Consider the following 19,080-nt stretch of genomic DNA (forward strand, 5'->3'; position numbering starts at 1 on the left):
GTGTTGTTGGTGACCTTGAAAGCCAAAAAGATGATAGTATCGTTTATGAGTGAGTGATTCTAGGACTGATAAATTGTGAGTATTTTACTTGTAATTTTGCTTCCAAATCCAATTTGAACCACCCAATTACATCCTTTGTTTACTAGACCTGCCAAGAGGGGTGTTTATCCTTACAAGTGATAAAGCTGACACAAAACGTTCTCATAATTAACACAAACATAAAAGGAATGGTCATTCAATTGTTCGAATTAACTATTTCTACAATCTGCTTGATAGTTGTTGAAGTTAGATCGGGTTGGCTAATTAACAAAGAACTCATCAATAGAAGTTCAAGAATATAAAATGCTATAACTGAACTATTCCTCAAATTTGAGGATATGAATGCAAAACTCAGCAACTAGACAAGTTCTCAATGTGTTGTTTACCTGTGGCTGTGACAAATTTACAAGAGACAATGTATCTTTGACCTCCTCATGAACTGACAATATTTTCTTAGCTAGGATCATTAACATACCTATAAGCCCCATTTTGATCTTCTAAGCAACTTAAAATGTACAACTAAAAAATGAAACAATATCTGATACCTCCAGTTTGTTCTGCCGTATAGAAGGTCCTTGTCTATCACATTCATAATCAACAACTGATCATGAATGAACAACATATCTGCATTTCCCATTTACGCTTTGGTTCTCATGGTCCTCGCATCTTCTCAACAATGTGCCTGCTTTTCTCTTCAAGATGACGCCTTTTCTCTTCGAACTTCTCACCCATCTTCTTCCGCAAATCAAACATCCTTTCCCTTCTCCCCATTTTCCTTGGCGTTCCCTCATCTTGCTCAATAGAATGATTGCGTTTCTCAGCTACCAAACTTCTATCCACTGATATGATCTGAGAGTTATCCTCCATCCTATGTTCACTAGTTTGGTCTTCGTCCTTTTGTGAAGGTGTCCCAAATGGCTCCAAGTCTCTAGTTTCTTGTGCTTTATCATTCTCTAACAAAGGCGTTGTCAATTCTTCCAACTTTCTGCTGCTTTCCAGGGATGGTTGGCTAGATGAACTTTGTGGAAGAGCAGAGTATGATGATTTGCTGGTTGGCTCTTTACTAGGTTTAGGAATTTTAGGCCTTTGTTGTTTGAGGTCCGAACCAGTACTCGAAGTACATGCATTAGCTTTCACTCCACCAGAAGGTTGATTATTGCTATCATTTGAACTGTCAACCGCAAATTCTTGGTTAATCCATATGAATGGAGCAACAGTGCGAGGAACCCAATCATTCTTTTCTGCTAACATCCATGGGATACAAATGGATTCACAATTGGGGAGTACTAAAGTTTCCCAAATTCCTGCCTGCAGGAGGAAAACAAATAGTGAAATTTTATAGATTCCCTTTCGGCAGGGAAAAGAAAAATACCAGCTCAAATCTCTTGTTCCGAAAATCCAAATTCCAATTTGTGTATAACTGACCATATTTGAGACAAGCTCAACCAGAAAGTAATAAAATCAGAGAAACTTAGGCACTTAAACGGGGGTCCATATAAACAGATAGACGGAGAGAAAAAAAAATTGCTTATAGAAGATTTATCCTCATTTAATACAATTACTGACACCTGCGATATATATAAACTCAGTCTAAGTTTAAATAGCCTATGGTCGAGTTAGGCTTATGACAACCAACATAAAATTTGTCTATGCATGGCCATGACGCAATGACGTCTTTGGATCCATGTAGGGTTGTTGTTAGGTCTGCAACAACCAACGTAAAACTGTCGCATCCCAATGAATGGACACAACGCAATGACGTCTTAGATCCATGTAACCGACTCCTCCTAGTAGGAAAAGGCTTTCTTAAGAGTTAAGAGTACACACTGAATAAAAACTGTAGGAAAAGAATGATCATTGGCTTGAATTCTTTAATGAAATTACATACCTTTATTCTATTGATGAGGTACGAAGCAATGTGCCCACTAGCTATCTTACGTTCTCCAACAGATGACTCCAAGCTAAAATCAATATCTGGCATTGATGTGAAACCATACCAGAGTTGATCAGAGGGAGGTGGCTTTACATGCAAACGCAATGTCCCTCTGAGGGATTCTACCTTTATTGCCAAAGAGAGCGGAACCTTTTGATAAGAAATAATCAGTTACTCTGAGAATAAAACACCTTTGGCTGTTTCAATAATAATAATAATAATAAACACACATATCATCAAATATAAGTGTCTCTAGGTGCATGCATCAAAATGGTCTAGAATTGCAATATTAAGCACCTTGTCAATGATGTTGTATATTATCAAAAACCTGCAAAGTGGATATGTGTGTAGTGACAAGAAAAATGAAGATAATATTAAGAATCGTAACAAAAAAGGATTCAATTCACGCACTTCAGTTAATTTAGTTATTAAAAAATTCAGATAAATATATGAACCAACACTTATTGAAAGCAGAAGTCAGTGTTACTCGAACCAATATATTTGTATATGGGAGAAGATGCCAGCTTGTTGCTGAATCTTACTAAGTAAGAACAGTTTGAGGATTTTCAAATTCAATGTTCTGGTACAAAGAAAAGAGAAGTTTAGCACAAATATGCAATTTTAACAAAAGCCTGTGACTCTCAAGAACCTTCTTGAGATAATCTTGAATTGCATGCTACTTCTGTATAGATTATTCATTAAAATTAACTCATTGTCTTCCAATTGGGAACACTCATGCCCATGGTCATAAACTTGCTGGAAAACAAATGACAATCAGCCACCAGAAAATTACATGATATGATAAACTTTCTATGCATGTGAAACAGAGATTAAAAAAAAAAAAATCTTTATGATGTAATGAGAACCTATTTGGTTAGAATTCATTTAATGTAACTTTCAAGTAGTATGTTGTAGTAGATACACCATTTCAAAATACCGGTCATATATATTGAAATCAAAAGAAAACTAAATAATAATAGTCTCATTGGAGGCTTCCTGTTTGGCATGTTTGATATGGATTTGTGCAAGTTTGCTAGTCAGTGTCTACACATTCAGTTTCAAGGATTCAGAAGAAGAAAGAAAGCAATTTTGTGACATTGCAGTTTATGGGTAATGTGAGTAGTATGGCAATGGTTGGAAAGAAACACCCGTATACTCAATGATATTTCATTACCTCTTAAATTTGTTATGCATCACATAATTTTCAAGCACCTATCTTTTCAGACATGCAAAGGGATTGACACTTATACGGTTACTAATTTTGTATGAGTTCTTTCATTACGGTTTCTTTTACTGATTTTATTTGTTGGGGATTTCTTATCCTACAATCTTGATTGTTTCTTTATCCAGTTTTACCTTATAAAGTTCTTTTATCAATACACACACAAAGACCTCCCTTGTGGTTAATTTTCATTGGTCTTTGTGTACGAGACTACAGCAGCAAAGTCTCTATATTTTCCAACAAATGGACAGCCTCTTCACTGGTTTGGTAAATCTTACGGAGAAGTTAATTCAAGTTACTCAAAAAGAAGTTTTTTTTCAAAAAATTTAGGGTGAAATAACAAGCTTGTGTGCCAAAATATAGGAGGATCTGTGCAATACACAGACTATTTAACTGAGAAAAAAGGAATAAAGGAGAGAAGATGCCAATTTATTATGACCACACCACATTAGTGAAATAGCAGAAATCCAATAACAGTGAAAGGGACTGGTAAAGTGTAAATGAAAGAAGCAATCATGGAATAAAGGAGGAAAATATAAGAAAATGGTACCTGTGAGACCTGTTTGGCAAGAGACTTTAATATAGATTTCCATCTTGATCCAGTTGAGGAAGACAAAATCTTCTTAAAGCTCTTAGACACATCTGCTAAGAGAAAGCAAGAAATGATATTGGAAGTAAATTGAAGATTGAAAAATAACAAAAAGTATTAGATGTTCCAACAATAATGAAAGTGGAGACCTCATGTCCTGTTTTTATTTCCATTTTTCATTTACTTTTTTGTTTTTGTTTTAAAAATGGTGTGAGGGAGATAGTTAAAATAGGAAATATAAATTGTTTTAACTATTGTCACCTTGACAGAATCCTTAAAATGGGATACACAAAAAATAGGGAAAAAAAAAAAAAGAAGCCAAACAGGCCCATAATTGTGAAACAGATTGAACAACCTCCGAGACAACCAAGTTCAAGTAGATTTCCCGGAAGAAAGACAAACAACATAAATAATTGTGTTTGACACAACTCAAAAGGAAAGTTCAGTATAGGATGCACGTAGAAAATGCATAAATAACTGGACTTGATAGGATCTCATCACTAACCAGTGTTCCAATCATCATCATCTTCTTTTTCCTCTTGTAAATCATTCTTTCTTTCCTCGAGATTCAATTGTTTTCCTAAATCTTCAAAACCTTCAAGAAGATCTGATGGGACAGCTCCTCCATCACTTACCTCTGGATTTGAGTCCTCTGTTTCAAGTTCACCAACTTCAAGCCTTGTTTCAATCTCTACCACCACACCTCCAGAATATTCAATGTCAACTTCAAAGGCCCATACCTCACTCAGTTCCATAGGAAGAACCCTCATTCTAGCTATACAAGGTGGAACATTCCCAGTATTGATGTCAGTACAGATGACTTCACCAATATAGCTGGGAGTCCTCATATTGGACAATGATCTCTGTTAGATTTTAATAAAGAAATAATAAGAATAAGAAATTAAAGGAAACTTAACAAACAACAACCACCACTCTAGCAGCAACCATAATGAAATTAACAAGTAGTGCATTATGACCACAAGTCCATGACGGAATTGCTGCATAAACATGGGTGGGAAAAACAAAATGCATGATTACATTCTCTACAATTCTATTCGAAAAAAAAAATTTAAATCAATTAATTACATTTTCCATTCACCAGATTGAAAAACTCTGAAACGGAAGAGATGCCTTTTGATTAGTTAAACTAACAAATTTTCTCTACAAAAAGAACACATTTGGAAAGAACAGTGGCTGTCTTCTTAATGTTTTATATTTAGCACAATTTAAATTCTATGAGTATAACCTTGAGCTTTATCGAAGAACTAAGAATGAAAAGGTTACTCAATACTCAAAAAGATAGAATATCTGTTATCATGTTTCCAGCAACAATAAGCAAATATTCTCAATTTGAATAACAAGTACAGATAAATGCAAGAAATTCATAATTAAGCACAATGATCTCCACTTATACATTGATGCAAAACAAAGATAACTAAACAAACTCACACGAATCCAATGGGACAAGTACAAACCTGAATCCGTGATTGAATCGATTTCTTCAACTCTGTGTTTCCTTTGACATCAAAAAATAGTCGAGAAATCAACAGATTCCAACATAATGTTCCCTCATCAATGCCAAACTTCTCCTCAGCATCAGCATCATCTACTACCAAGGAACTCTTATGCTTTCCTGTTGGAGCATTTTTCATCAATCCAGTGGCCAAAACTGCATCTTGACCAGCACGAAGCTTCTCACTATACTTTTTTTCGTCATGGCCTAACAATAAAGCTGAACTTGATTTATGTTCCAAACCAACCCGGGAAGTTCTTTTCGAAAACTTCTTCAAAAGTTGACGAACCTTTGAGGAAGCACTATCAGGCTTACTAGATCTTTCTACCATATCAACACTTATTCCTGCTGATGGTTTCATAAAAGAATGAAACACAGAATTTAAGGATGTTAAATAATTATGAAACTCTTCATGCAACTGGGAGAACCATTTGATTTTATCCTTTTGATCACATGAAACCAGATGGAGAGCTTTACACCAGGCTTCTTTCTCCCATGAAGTTTCGAGATATATGTAGAGGGTTTTGCTTCCATCATATATTGCAGAGCCCTTACTTTCCAATTTGATGGGGAACCTTTTTGCCCTATTAAGTAAACCATTAATCAAATAAGAACTTGAAACATTTAATTTCTTGAATGAATGATCAATAAATAAAATAAAATTCATCTCTCCAATATTATGAAACGTATACCCCCAAAATCCATGCTATCACATGACACCCATTTTTAAGAAGCAGAAAAAGACAAAGAAATGACATTTTCTGTATTAATACACATATGAGGAGAATTCAGAAAAAGAAGTCCATTTTTACAGCTTTTAAGTTTTGAATCAAATGTTGAAATAAAAAATCATGCACAATGCACTTGAAAATGTTTGCCTTTGAAAGGAATAAAATAAGTTACAGAAGACGACTGCAACTCTAGCATAACCAATTTAGTCAAGAATATAATACTTACTATGGTAATTCATTATAACCTATTCATTTCTTTTCTTTACACTGATACTAAATAGTTAAACCCATGTATGCGTGTGCAGTTAAGAGAAAACCAGCAATGATAGGAATCACAAACAAAAGAGAGGCAGCATGAGATAAAATTGGAAAAAAGGATATGCATGAATATCACCAAATAAACATCGACACTCTTCCTATTTACTGTGAGAAATTAGATACCACCAAATGAAAGTGACTACAAAATCACATTACCATTTTCTTGAAGAAAAGCTTGAAGCTGACACAGCCTGAACTGTGCAGCCCTTGAGTTCAATTGTTCTCTGCAAACCATCAGGCTCTCTTAGAAGAAGTGATTGACCCTTGATCTGCCCATACATTTTGATAGGGGAAACCTCTAAGAGCTCCCTTTTTCTTTTTTGTTCTTTTGATGGTCTATCCAGCCATGATCTCGAAACTTCTTCTGATTCTAGAACCCATAGAACACCCTGCAAGAAGCTGCTGATTAGATGAGGAGTAATAAGATGAATTAAAAATTGTGAAAATTAATGATTCCCAAATGAAGGTTTCAAATCTGTAATTGAGTATTGCATAATCAAAACCTAAAACCTAACAGAGTACCGTTCGGAGTTCCTTCCTGGATTTTTCCAAATTCTTTAAACATCAATATTTTCTTTGAAATCATTGTGATTAGTGGCACAAGGCTTGGTTAACATTAAAATAACTATTTTCCATAAATCAGAAGCTCTACTTTCCTTCTTTCTTTCTATTTCCATTTCCCAATTCCAACCACTAAGAGCCAAAAATGCGAAGGACTAACTAAAAAAATGAAGCTCACGTCAACAGAAAAAAAAAAGGCAAAAGAAACTGAAGAACATGCAATGAATTTTACTCGAAAGCATAAAAAATCAGCTCAAATTATTATTATTGTACCAGCATTATTATTAACGAATTAATTTAATTAATTAATTAATATCATTCAGTTTGCTAAAGCGCGTAACGTAGTTATATAATTAAAAATACGATTAATTTAAATTTAAATTTTGAAAAAAAAAAAAAAAGAGGGAGAAAAAGAAAGATTTGAGTTGAGTTGAGTTGAAGAATCGAAGAACCTGCTTCTTGGAGACGAAATCGAGAGACTGGAGAGGATCGAGCTCAGCGGGTGGTGGTTGGGAAGCAGCGATTCGGGATTGGTCTCTGTCGGCCTTAAAACGCAGTCGTTTGAGGATGAAGAAGAGTGCGAGAGCTTGGGCCGCAAGAACCGCCGCAACCCCGAGAATGAAGCCAACAAGAATCAGAGCAGATACCCACACCATTCTCGATTCTGACTGACGCTGACACCAGAGCTTGGGTTGAATAAGAGACTCTGAGAAGTTGAATTCAAGTGAGATGGAAAATGGAATGAAGAAGAAGAAGAGTTGCTTTGTTTCGTTGTTGTGGGAAACACAAAGGAAGGAAGGAACGAAGCGCGTTGTGGGAAGAAAGAAACACGTAACAGTAACAATAACAGTAACAGTAACAGTAACAGTAACGGCAAGAGACACAGTCGCACCGAGTCATTTCCAATAATCTATTTTTAAATAACTAGTAAATTGTCTATTTGACCCCTAAATATCAAAACACTTATCAAATTTATTTATTAATAAATAATATTAATTTTATATTTACGAAAATTAATTTTTATGAGACAAAATATTTAAATATTAATTTTGTTTACGAAAAAAGTTTTTATTACTATTCTAGATAAAAATAATAATTTATCTTCTATATAAAACTATTTTTTTTGTTCACAAATAAATTTGTTTATAACTTTAAATTTCAAATATAAAAATTATAATTTTTTATAAAATATATTTGTAAAAAAATTATAAATAAAAATACTTCCAACACGATAAATTTTTTCTCAAAAAAAATAGATGTTTTTGAATTGGTTTAGTTCTTGTTTGATTAATGTTTATTTTTTTCTAAAAAAAGATCATATTCCAGTGCTATTTATTTATTTTTTTTTTTACTAAAGATAGGAGACTCGAATCCACAACCTCTTAATTGAATATGGGGAGACTATGCTATTTGAGCTATTACTCATTGGCATGCTATTTATTTACCCAAACAGAAAAAATTAATTTGACTGCAATTTCAAAAAAAATAGAGACGAATGTTATTATTTTGTACAGGCAAATAATTGAACTTCTTTGCTTTTTTTTTTTAAATACTATTTGTACATTAAAATTAACAACTAAAATTAATTATCAATATATTTATATATAAATATATGTATGATTTAATTTATTTTTAATATATATTTATGTTTTAGTATATATTTTATACTAATAACTAATTTTAGTGACTAATTTTAATATACATGTAACATAACTTTTTTTTGTTAGTATAATAGCCCTCCACATTGAATTCGGGTAAAGTACTGATGAGGTTAACTCACAGGTCACGCCTAAATGCTTAAATACTCAAATAACACCAACGTATCAACGAAGATACCTCTTCAAAAATCACAAGCATCAAATTCTATCAAAAAGGTTGTACAAAAGAATAATATAATATTTGGTGTAATTCAGAAAATAAAGCTTTGAAATAATAAAATAAGTGGCCTGGAGTCATAAGAATTCAGAATCACAAGAAAAGAAGGGTATACCTTCAAAAATATCTGTAAGAGAAACTTGAACCATGCACCGGGCCACCGACCCTTCAAGTTCATGATCACTCACTGAGAGCCAATGGGCTATCTTATAACTTATATCCAGTAATTGATTGACTTGTCTTGCTATACATCAGTAGCCAAAATTCCTAAGCTCAACTATTATTATTATTATTATTATTACTACATAGAATTTTAATTCCTCATAAATTAATATTGACTTAAAATTTTAACATCTGTGTTTCAACTTTGAATTTATCACAAAAAGTCAAAAACAGATAATATAATACATTTAGGTTTATTTTTAACTATTTGTAAGTTCATTTTTAGTTGTTATGTGAAAGTCATATGTACAAAGTCTTAATAAAAAAAATAAAATATCTTAAAATTTGATAAAAATTTTAAAAATATTTTTAAATTTTATTTTATTTCAATTTTATTACATAAATTTTTTATTTGCATCAAATATATTTTTTATGACTAATTTTTAAAAAAATTTAAAACCAATTCAACAACAATTTTATAAGAATAATCCTCAACACAAGCAAATCAAGTATAATTTTCATACATTATTATTTGATTAGTCTTAAATTTTTTGAAAATTTAGCCATCAACGATATATATGATGCAAATCGAAAATTTTTGGGACAAAATTTAAACAAAATAAAACTTAGAGATATTCTTAAAACTTTTGCCAAACTTTAAGAGCAAAAAGTATACTTTACCCTAATAAAAAACATCAAATTTTTACGCATAGTTTATTAAAAGAAAAATATAAAAACTATCTTTTAGTTAGTTAACATGAGTTTTTCTTTTAATTCTGAAAAAGAAATTTTTTTAAATTTATAATTTAAAATTTACTATTAAAGATTTATAATTTAGAATTTAAAATTTAAGATAAATAAAATCATTTTAAAAAAGTCGCCTAATATTTGCCAAAAAAAATTCTCATTAACACTACTTTTGTTAATCTACATGCGCTTGAATTATATGCAACTTATCTAATAATAACAATAGCAACTACAAATAAACTATTATTTTTATTCACGATATTTAAGATACTGACAATTTATTAAAAAATAATAAATAAAATTGATATTGTACTAAAAAAAAAAATTTAAAAGACAATATTACCCAACTATCCAAAAAAAAAAACTAGCCATATTTTTAAAATATTCCTTCTAACTTAATATAACCCAAAACATCTAACAAAATTCTTATTTTATTTCACCATAAATCTCTAACTTTTTACTACCATCCCATCTACTTGTAGGTTATAGCCACCACAACTCTACTGATACAAATTTGTATAAAAAAATAAAAAATTAGATAAAAATTAAGAGAAAATAGAATAAAAATTCTTAAAATTAAGGTCAAAAAGAGAAAATAGAATTTTCAATTACATCATACATATTTACATTAGTATATTTTATTTATATTTATAGTATAATTTTTTAATTAGACTAGACCCAATACTAATCTTAACATTATTCTCTCCTTCAAAACAACTTTATCTTCAAAAGTTGTAAGAAAAAATTATAAATCATAATTAAATTTGTAAAAATAAATTACAAGAAATTAATTCTAAAAAAATATTTTTTATACTACTGCTTAAAATAAAAATTAACCACCAGGATCTCATTGTTTAAAAAAAAAACTAGATTTTTTTTTAGTATACTATGGGACCAGGGTCTAAGAAAACAAAAGAAAAATTACAGATCCACTATTCTCCAAGGTAAAGAGACCCCTCTACAGTCATCATTAAGTAATAATCTAAGGCTATGAGGTGGTTGATCAAGAAAATGGTATCCCTACTGTATTTTCAAGGCTTCCTTTGTAAGCCAATCTGCACTCCTGTTACTCTCCCTGTAGACATGTCTTATGACTCTTATCTGTATTTTCTAGCTTTGCTTCATGATGGAAGCTATCTTTCTAACTAGACTTTTCAGGTGTTTGTGCATGTGTTCCAATTTCGCGAGAGCTATTACTGCTGCCTATGAATATGATTCCACCATTACCTTCCTAAATCCTAGCTTCCAGGCCATTTGCATAACGTGGAGAATGCCCCAAATCTCTGCTTGAAAAGTTACATAGCTTCCAATGTTAATCATAAAGCCACCAATCTAACGCCCTTGTTCATCCGAATGAGCCCTCCACAATCCACTGCCTGCCATGCCATTAACAGCCCCATCCGTAGTCAACTTAGTCTATCCTTCATTTGGAGGTTACTTTTTAGAAGTTGACCCAATATTTGGCCCATTCTACAAGATCTGAATTTGGGCTGAGCCCACATATTGGAAGCCTAACCGGGGGGGATCCCTTTCCTTCCCTTCTTTCATTCCTAGAGATGGAGAAGAGGAGGAAGGAACTCGCCACTACAGCCGATCCAGATACCACCAGTAGTCACTGGCTTGCATTGAGGAACCGCTATCCAGCTCTCGTCTTGCAGAGTATATTTTATTTTTGAATTACTGAACTCAATTGGAAAAAAAATATATATGGCTGTTGCTTATTTGCTTAGTTTCTATTTTTTTCACTATTATATGTTTCTTAATTTGGAGTAGTTAAACTAGGATTTCGGTAATATGCACGGATGCAAAGTTAATTTACTTGCTGAAAATAAGACAGATATTTAATTTACTATGTATACGGATGATTGGTTTCCTTAATAAATGGATGTTAGTTTCAATAAGACGGATGTTTAATTTACTATATATACGGATGGTTGGTTTCCTTCAATAAAAGAATGTTTGTATATGGATGGTTGGTTTCCTTCATATAGAAATCGCCATCGAAGTGACTGATGTTGTGAAACCGAAGCATGTTATGGTGGTCCCAAATGAAGGGATGCAAATTTCTAAAGAACCAGGGAAAAAAAGATTCTTGAAAATCAAGTTTGATGTTATGTTCCCTTCAAGGCTTTCCACATATCAGAAGCATGAGCTTAAGATGATTATGAGAAAGGGTTATAAATTGTCATCATGAACATGATATATATAAATAAACTAATTCTTTCAATCTTTTATTACTTACACTGATATATGTATGTAGTGTAATTTCCAACTCTAGTCTTGAAGAAATTGTGCATAATACTAATAAATAAGGCATGGTTGGTTACTGCTACCCAGGTTTTGAAATTGATAGCAAAAAATCATTACTGTGTGAAAATTGAAAAATGAAAACTTTTTGTGTTTGTAACTTGAGAATTGTCTATTAAGGTAGTTAAATATAGTTATATTGTAATTTACATAACTAAGTATAACACCACAAGTGGCCTTGGATTTTGTTTTATTAATATTATTATAACACGTTACTACTTGTTATGTGTAAAGTGTGTATGTTTCACCTTATGAGTGGTTTCAGTTAAAGAAGTTATAGGCTTCTTATTTAGTTTGTCATATTAATTGCTTATTATAAAAATGACTTGTCTCTAGATATTTTCCTAAGGACTAAGGTCCCATGACATGATATTATTATGAATTAACGTTGGATTTGAGTTAAGCCATTAAATATGGTACACGAGTGATATTTTGGTCAATTTATTAGTTATTTATCATTAACTAAAGCAGATGTTTATTTTATTGTGTATGGAGATAGTGCTTTCATAGGAAAAGTTGATGTTTATTTGGGTTATACCATTGATTTTTTGTTTGATTTGCTAGATTCTGCGTACACATGTTTTATAGGTTTCTTTTGCTATGTGGTTTGAATTAGATTTAGTTTAATTTTGCTTGAATTAAAGTTAGATTTGAGTTAAGTCATTTAAACATGATGCACGAGTGGTGTTTTGGTCAATTTGCTAGTTATTTCTTATCAACTAAAATGGGTGTTCATTTTACTATATATGCAGATGATTCTTTCATATGAAAAAGTGGATATTTATGAGTTATACCATTGGTCTTTTGCTTGATTTGCTACATTCTTCTTGCACATACTCTATAGGTTTTTTTGCTATGTGGTTTGGGAGTTAGGAAAATAAATTCAATTAGATTTAATTTAAGCAAGCTTAAATTGAAGTTGGGTTTGAGTTAAGCTAATTAAGCACAGTTTGATGGATGTTTCTTTGTTTTTGTGTAAAAACACAAGGAGAAGATTTGTGTTCAAATGGACAATTCAACTATATCTGAGGAAACTGTGTGTTTACTTATGGATAATTTTATGCCTTGGTGAATTATGGTAGAGACAAATCTTGGTGACCAAGAAGATGTTCTTGTATAAAATGTGTTTTCTTAGTCTATGAGAATTTGTAATGGCAAATATATTAATTGATGTAGAAATATTATATCTAGTTGCTCTTTTGATGGCAGCGTATAGTAGAAATTTTGTTTCACATACTGTCTATGCTTATATTTTAATGGGAAAAGGAATGTACATTAAGGGAAAAAAGAATTATACTCCATCTAAAGATAAAGAAGGAATCTTATTTCCATTTACGTAGATGAATTTATATTAAAGAAAAAAAGAATAACATTATCTTCTATATTCTAATTCTTTATATGTTTCATGTAGTGTACATATACACAATTGTTTTGTTACAATATGAAGAAGCTCTAATCCAGACTTCGTGAATGTATAGTTAAAACCGAACCATCTCATAAACCTATTTTCATACATCAAAACATCCAAATAACAAGAAGCTTTGATTCTAACTTCATGAATCTATAGCCAAAAAATAACATCTGAATCTAATTAATCTATATCAACATAAAAACATCCCAGAGCAAAAACAAACATCCGAAAAAGTGCATATCATAAGCTTCTCAATCATCATATGCTACAAGAAATGCAATGACCATAGCCATAAACTCATCGTATGAAAGTTTTGCTGAACCTGTATAACGTTTGTCATTATCCTTAGACTTTTCTGTCGGAACCTGAAAATACAACAAGTAATTAGCACGATAAAACAAAACGCATGCACACACACATATGAGGAGAAACACTTCGTTCTAATAAGATGAATTCCATGACCGTGCTAATTTTTAAGAACTGAAATAAAATAAATGAAATGTAAAATGCTACAGCGTTTAAAAACAATGGATTCTATGAGCTCTTGAAGGGGAGCTAGCTCCTTCTTGTCAATCAAACTGAATTCCTGCCAAAAAAACACCCTTAATAACCTTGTGATGTTAACAATTAGAAATGATTTCTAAACCAGATGATACACAAATAGAAATCACAGCAAGGGAATCAAAAGATACACAAGATGGGTGCAAACAGGTAAATGGCATATAACTAGAGATCTCCATTCAGAAAAGGCATAAAGCAACAGGAAACAAGAAACTATATTGCAAGGCATTATGCTAAACCAAACCATCTAATCAGTTTTGAGCTTATCCTCAACACTTGCCTTGCTAAGAATCACTACACCAATTATGATAAGTAAGGGCAAGCCACTATGGAAGAGTTATTTTGCATAAGAGCATGTTGAACAATGATAGGCAAATGAAATAACAAGCCATAATGTTGAATATGATTGACAAAAGTAAGTCCTTTCTTTTTTTTGGTTTCTTTGTGGCATATTAACAAACAATTTGTGTGGTGTTGTATACCTGAGGAGATAGTGATTCATGGAAGAAGAAGAAGAAACCAGCCAAACCGGAAGAGATGAAATTAGTGGCAAAATTGGTGACGGTTGCTTGAAGCGAAGAGAGGGATTTGAGGCTGTTGACAAAGCATCCCCACATGGTGACATTGAAGAGTGCCACAAAGGCATACCTAAGAAAATGTGATGCAGGGTTAGGATATAAGATTTGGTTTATTTGATGAGAAATACGAACGAATAGAATACATGATGCGAAAGGGGCACGGTCATTCGGAAGTCTGGTCGATGTCGTGGCGGCACAAAAAAATGGCGCGTTGGGAGCGACGGCGGCATGGCATTGGGGGTTTGGGTGAGAGGAATTAGGGTTTGAGGGAGAGAGATTAGGTGCTGATAGTGAGAGTGGATTTTTTTTGGGTATACAATGGGCTTATTTATTTTTAAAAAATTCAATTTTTTAATCATTAATCTGAATTAAATAATTTTTATTTTGAACCATTATTCATATTCTTCACCTATACTTTCTCTTCTTATAAAAGGCTAATTATCTTAGAAATTCTATTGAGTATTAACGTGGAGGCAGAAGTCGGCTAATTAAGAAATCAATATAGATAATGCATTGAAAGTATAGTTCTTAACCAGCTAAGATCCACCTTGTCAATTTAGAAAAGTTTTCACGAAATTTAGAAATAAAAATACTGGGAGTATGAGTCTCATGTCGTCTCCCAACAAGTTGCAGGAAAGGGTGCTAACTTATTAATTAGGAATTTTTGAAAGAATTTAAGTTTGGGTAATGAGCAATAATTATAAATGAAAGCAATAAAACTGAGAATTATTATTAATATAAAAAGGCCTTGATTGGGAGAATGATTAATTGGAAGTTCTATCATTGTTGGGATCTCTTAAGTGTAGTATTAAAAAGGTTGTTGTTTTCACTTAGTTAACCCTTACTAAATAAAGGAAAGTCAAGTGATTGAGCTAATCCTTATTCGCAAATCCTAGTCCTCTCCCTTGGGAATGTCTAGCGTTAGTAAATACAGAACTAGCTAACAACTTCTAATTTTAACCAACATTTAAGCCTTCCAACTCAAGTGTCTCCTCTTAATCAACCCCCATGTCAAGTTTGGGAATCTACTCCATTGACATTAATATAATACTCAGAAAAATATAAGAAGACATAATAAATTAATTAAAATAAAATAGAGACTAAAAATTAATTAAAAGTCGTAAAAGTAATCCTCTTCACTAACAATTCATGAAAATAATCCAATTAGAATTCTAAATAAAATAAATAAGGATATGAAAGAGTAAGGGACAAAGTAAACAAACTAGAATAATATCTTCAACAGAGGTAATGATTCTTCAGTTTCCAAAAGCAAAAGCAATAACTAGGAATGTAAAGTGAACCTAGAGGGAAAGTAATCCTCTCTCTAGATTCAGATCTAAAAACCTAAAACTATTCTAATGTGAATGTGTGTGTATCTCTGTCTATGCGTCTAAGGTGTGTCTCTTGAGTCTCTACATGTTCTCTGGCTTTATTCTGTGTTTCTGGGCCGAAAACTGGGTCAAAATGCGGCCCAAAATCACCCCAGCGTTTTCTGTTAATTCTGCAGATCGCGCAGGTCACGCGTACGCGTCGTCCATGCGTTCGCGTCATTCAGTGATTTTCCTTGTCACGCGTACGCGTCGTCCATGCATTCGCGTCATTCGTGCCGACTCCAATTCACGTGTTCGCGTCAGACACGCGCTCGCGTCGCTGCGATTTTCTCCATTCCTCGCGTTCGCGTGAGCCATGCGCGTGCGTCGGTGTTCACTAGTGATCTCCTTAGTTTCTTGTGTTCCTTCTATTTTTGCAAGCTTCCTCTTCATTTACTAAGTCATTCCTGCCCTATAAAGCCTGAAACACTTAACACACGGATCACGGCATCGAATGGTATAAAAGAGAATTAAAATATACTAATTAAAGGTCTCTAGGAAGCAAGTTTTCAACCATAGAATAATACAAGGAAGGAATTATAAAATCATGCGATTAGTATGAATAATTGGGTGAAGATTTGATGAAACCATTCAAATAAACACAAGATAAACCATAAAATAGTGGTTTATCAACGTTCCCACACTTAAACATTAGCATGTCCTCATGCTTAGATTAAGGAGATAAAATAAATGAGTAGGGAAAAGTAAGACTCATGCAATGCAATGTAACCTATGTATATGAATGCAACTATATGATTCTGTCTACTTGGTTAAAATGAATAAGTTCTTTAAGACAAAAATAACTCAAACTTCACTAATTCAAACTATACAGTAAAGACAAGTAAACTTGTAAGAAGACAGCTCATGAAAGCAGTGGACATAGAATTAAGCATTGAACCCTCACTGGTGGTGTATATGCACTCTAGTCTCTCTAGTGTATAGGGTAATCACTCTAATCTTCTCTAATCATGCTTTCTAAACCTTATTCTTCACCTAATCAATCAACAAATATTTAATGTACCAATGCAAACATCATGAGGTCTTTTCAAGGTTGTAATGGGGCCAAGGTAAAGGTGAGGATATATATATGGCTAAGTGAGCTATAAATTGAATCTTTAATTAACCTAACCTCTTCACCTATACACACACTCTATGTACTTCTAAAATCATGCCTAGCTACCCAAAATTTTTTCACTTTTGTATTACATACTCATGCATCAACTTTTCTCTTAACTTGTATCACATGTGCATTGGTTTTTTTTTTATTTGAACTTCACTTTAGCATTGGGGTAATTTTGTCCCCTTATTCATTTGTCTAATTACCTATTTAATTGAATATTTTTGGATTTTTTTAAGATAACAATAAACATAACATTATCAATGCACATGGATTTTCAATTTTTTCTAGTTTCACATGAGTAGGTATCCAATTTCCCAATATTTTATCATGACACATTCCCTTATTAACCTATGTTCCCACAATCTTCCCATACTCATTTGGCACACAATTTCTATCTTAAGCTAACCAAAGATTCAATTGGGATATTTAATTGTTTTTTCGCTTAAGGCTAGTAATGTCGTAAAATATAGAACAAACGGGATTTAAAAGGCTCAAGGTGGCTAACAAAGGTAAATGGAAGGATAGGCTATTTTGGGATAAGTGAGCTAAAACAATTAATGGCCTCAATCATATGCATGCATATAACACATTAAACATTGAACATATAGGATGGAACAAAATAAAGATCACAATCATAGAGAAGTAAACACACAAGAATAAAATTTATGGTTAAATAATGTAACCATGTTATTAGGCTCAAGTCTCACAGGTTGTGTGTTCTTAGCTTTTTAAACTATGTTCCAAATACAACTTCTAACAATTTTAATACAAAAATTTTAATTTAAATTAGTAAAATTCTTCAAAAATAGGGTCTTAAAAAGAAACTTATTAATTTTTTCAACCAAATAGAACATGCATGCAATTAATCTATTACTATGCAATTTATCATATTCTAACCAAAGAAAAATTAACTAAATATCCTATTTTATTGGTGTTTGAGGAAGAAAAATTACCTCCGGAAGTCAGGTACTGACCGACCTCCCCACACTTAAAGCTTTGCACTGTCCTCGGTGCCATTTGTCAGGAACAAAGGGGGGCTGGTAGCAGCATCTCCATCATCGGGACCGTCATGGCTCCCTGTGCTGGTAAATGAAGTGGAGTCCGGGGTGTCTGGTTCTTTTTCAGGTGGGTGGTTACCAACAAGTAGCTCCTTGAGGTATGTAAATCTGCTCTTGTTACGGCGCTCTCTTTGCTTTCCTTTCCGGTCAAGCCGGTCTAGCCTCTCAAGTATCTGATGGAGTAATTGGTTTGTTGAAGGTGCTTGTGATGTGGAAGAAGAAGGGATATCTTCTGTTGGTTCTGTGCTCCGGTTGATAATGGCTGCTGGAGGTCTGATATACTTCCCGCTAGGGACACATTGATCATCTTGTGAAATCATGGCCTTGGTGTCCCCAGCTCTATAGGAGACTCCGGCTGCTGAGACTAGATCTGAAACCAAGGCGGAGAAAGGTAAGTTGCCCGCAATTTGTACGTGTCCCATAGCATGCCGAATGTGTCTTGGTAAATTGAGGTGCTGGTCTGTAAGGATACACCAGAGTAAAATAGCCATGTCTGCAGTAAAGGAGGACTCGTGAGTGCTCAGAAAGACGTAATGGGACATGATCTGTGCCCATACTCGAGCCTCCAAGGTGAGTGCTGAAGCCAATATGCTCTTAGGTCGAGATCGATGGTATCCATAGGTCCATCTGCTGCCAGGTTGTGCTATAACTCTAAGAACGGCGTCCCAGTCAAATTGGTATGTCTGGCGTTTAAATGAGGCTTCTTGGAATGCGTCCAATCCTTCTGGAGTAGGGGGGAGATCTAGAGCTCGTTGAATGGCCTCTTCAGTTATAGGGACTTGCTTCTGACGGACATAGACAGACTGCATGGTTGGTATGTGAAAATTGGAGTAGAATTCTACTACCCATGATAAATTAACCTGCCGTGACTGTCTCTGTAGGAATCTCCATTGTCTTCGCTCAATGCGGGGCTCAACAAATTCAGCAATGTTGGTTGGAAGGATAAGAAGGTGCTCATTGTTATAATTCCTCTCAGCTAGGATGG

General features: G+C 33.2%; 1 protein-coding gene and 2 long non-coding RNA genes across 3 annotated transcripts; 1 reads left to right on the forward strand and 2 right to left on the reverse strand.

The window, feature by feature from the left end:
* Positions 1 to 324: 324 nt before the first annotated feature.
* On the reverse strand, positions 325 to 7,790 carry LOC112780137 (uncharacterized). Its single transcript, XM_025824476.3, has 7 exons — positions 7,359 to 7,790; positions 6,502 to 6,734; positions 5,259 to 5,880; positions 4,289 to 4,646; positions 3,745 to 3,836; positions 1,928 to 2,122; positions 325 to 1,347 (listed from the first exon to the last, which is right to left on the reverse strand). The coding sequence occupies exons 1-7, from the start codon at positions 7,560 to 7,562 to the stop codon at positions 691 to 693; spliced, it is 2,361 nt and encodes a 786-aa protein (XP_025680261.1). The 5' UTR covers positions 7,563 to 7,790; the 3' UTR covers positions 325 to 690.
* Positions 7,791 to 10,540: 2,750 nt separating this feature from the next.
* On the forward strand, positions 10,541 to 11,591 carry LOC112776484 (uncharacterized). Its single transcript, XR_003189996.3, has 2 exons — positions 10,541 to 10,735; positions 10,849 to 11,591. It is a non-coding gene; the product is annotated as an uncharacterized lncRNA (long non-coding RNA).
* A 1,757-nt stretch (positions 11,592 to 13,348) lies between these two features.
* LOC140181778 (uncharacterized) lies at positions 13,349 to 14,849 on the reverse strand. Its single transcript, XR_011877068.1, has 3 exons — positions 14,691 to 14,849; positions 14,452 to 14,617; positions 13,349 to 13,773 (listed from the first exon to the last, which is right to left on the reverse strand). It is a non-coding gene; the product is annotated as an uncharacterized lncRNA (long non-coding RNA).
* Positions 14,850 to 19,080: the final 4,231 nt, after the last annotated feature.

Source organism: Arachis hypogaea, chromosome 19, assembly GCF_003086295.3.
Source record: "Arachis hypogaea cultivar Tifrunner chromosome 19, arahy.Tifrunner.gnm2.J5K5, whole genome shotgun sequence".
NCBI classification, from domain to species: Eukaryota; Viridiplantae; Streptophyta; class Magnoliopsida; order Fabales; family Fabaceae; genus Arachis; species Arachis hypogaea.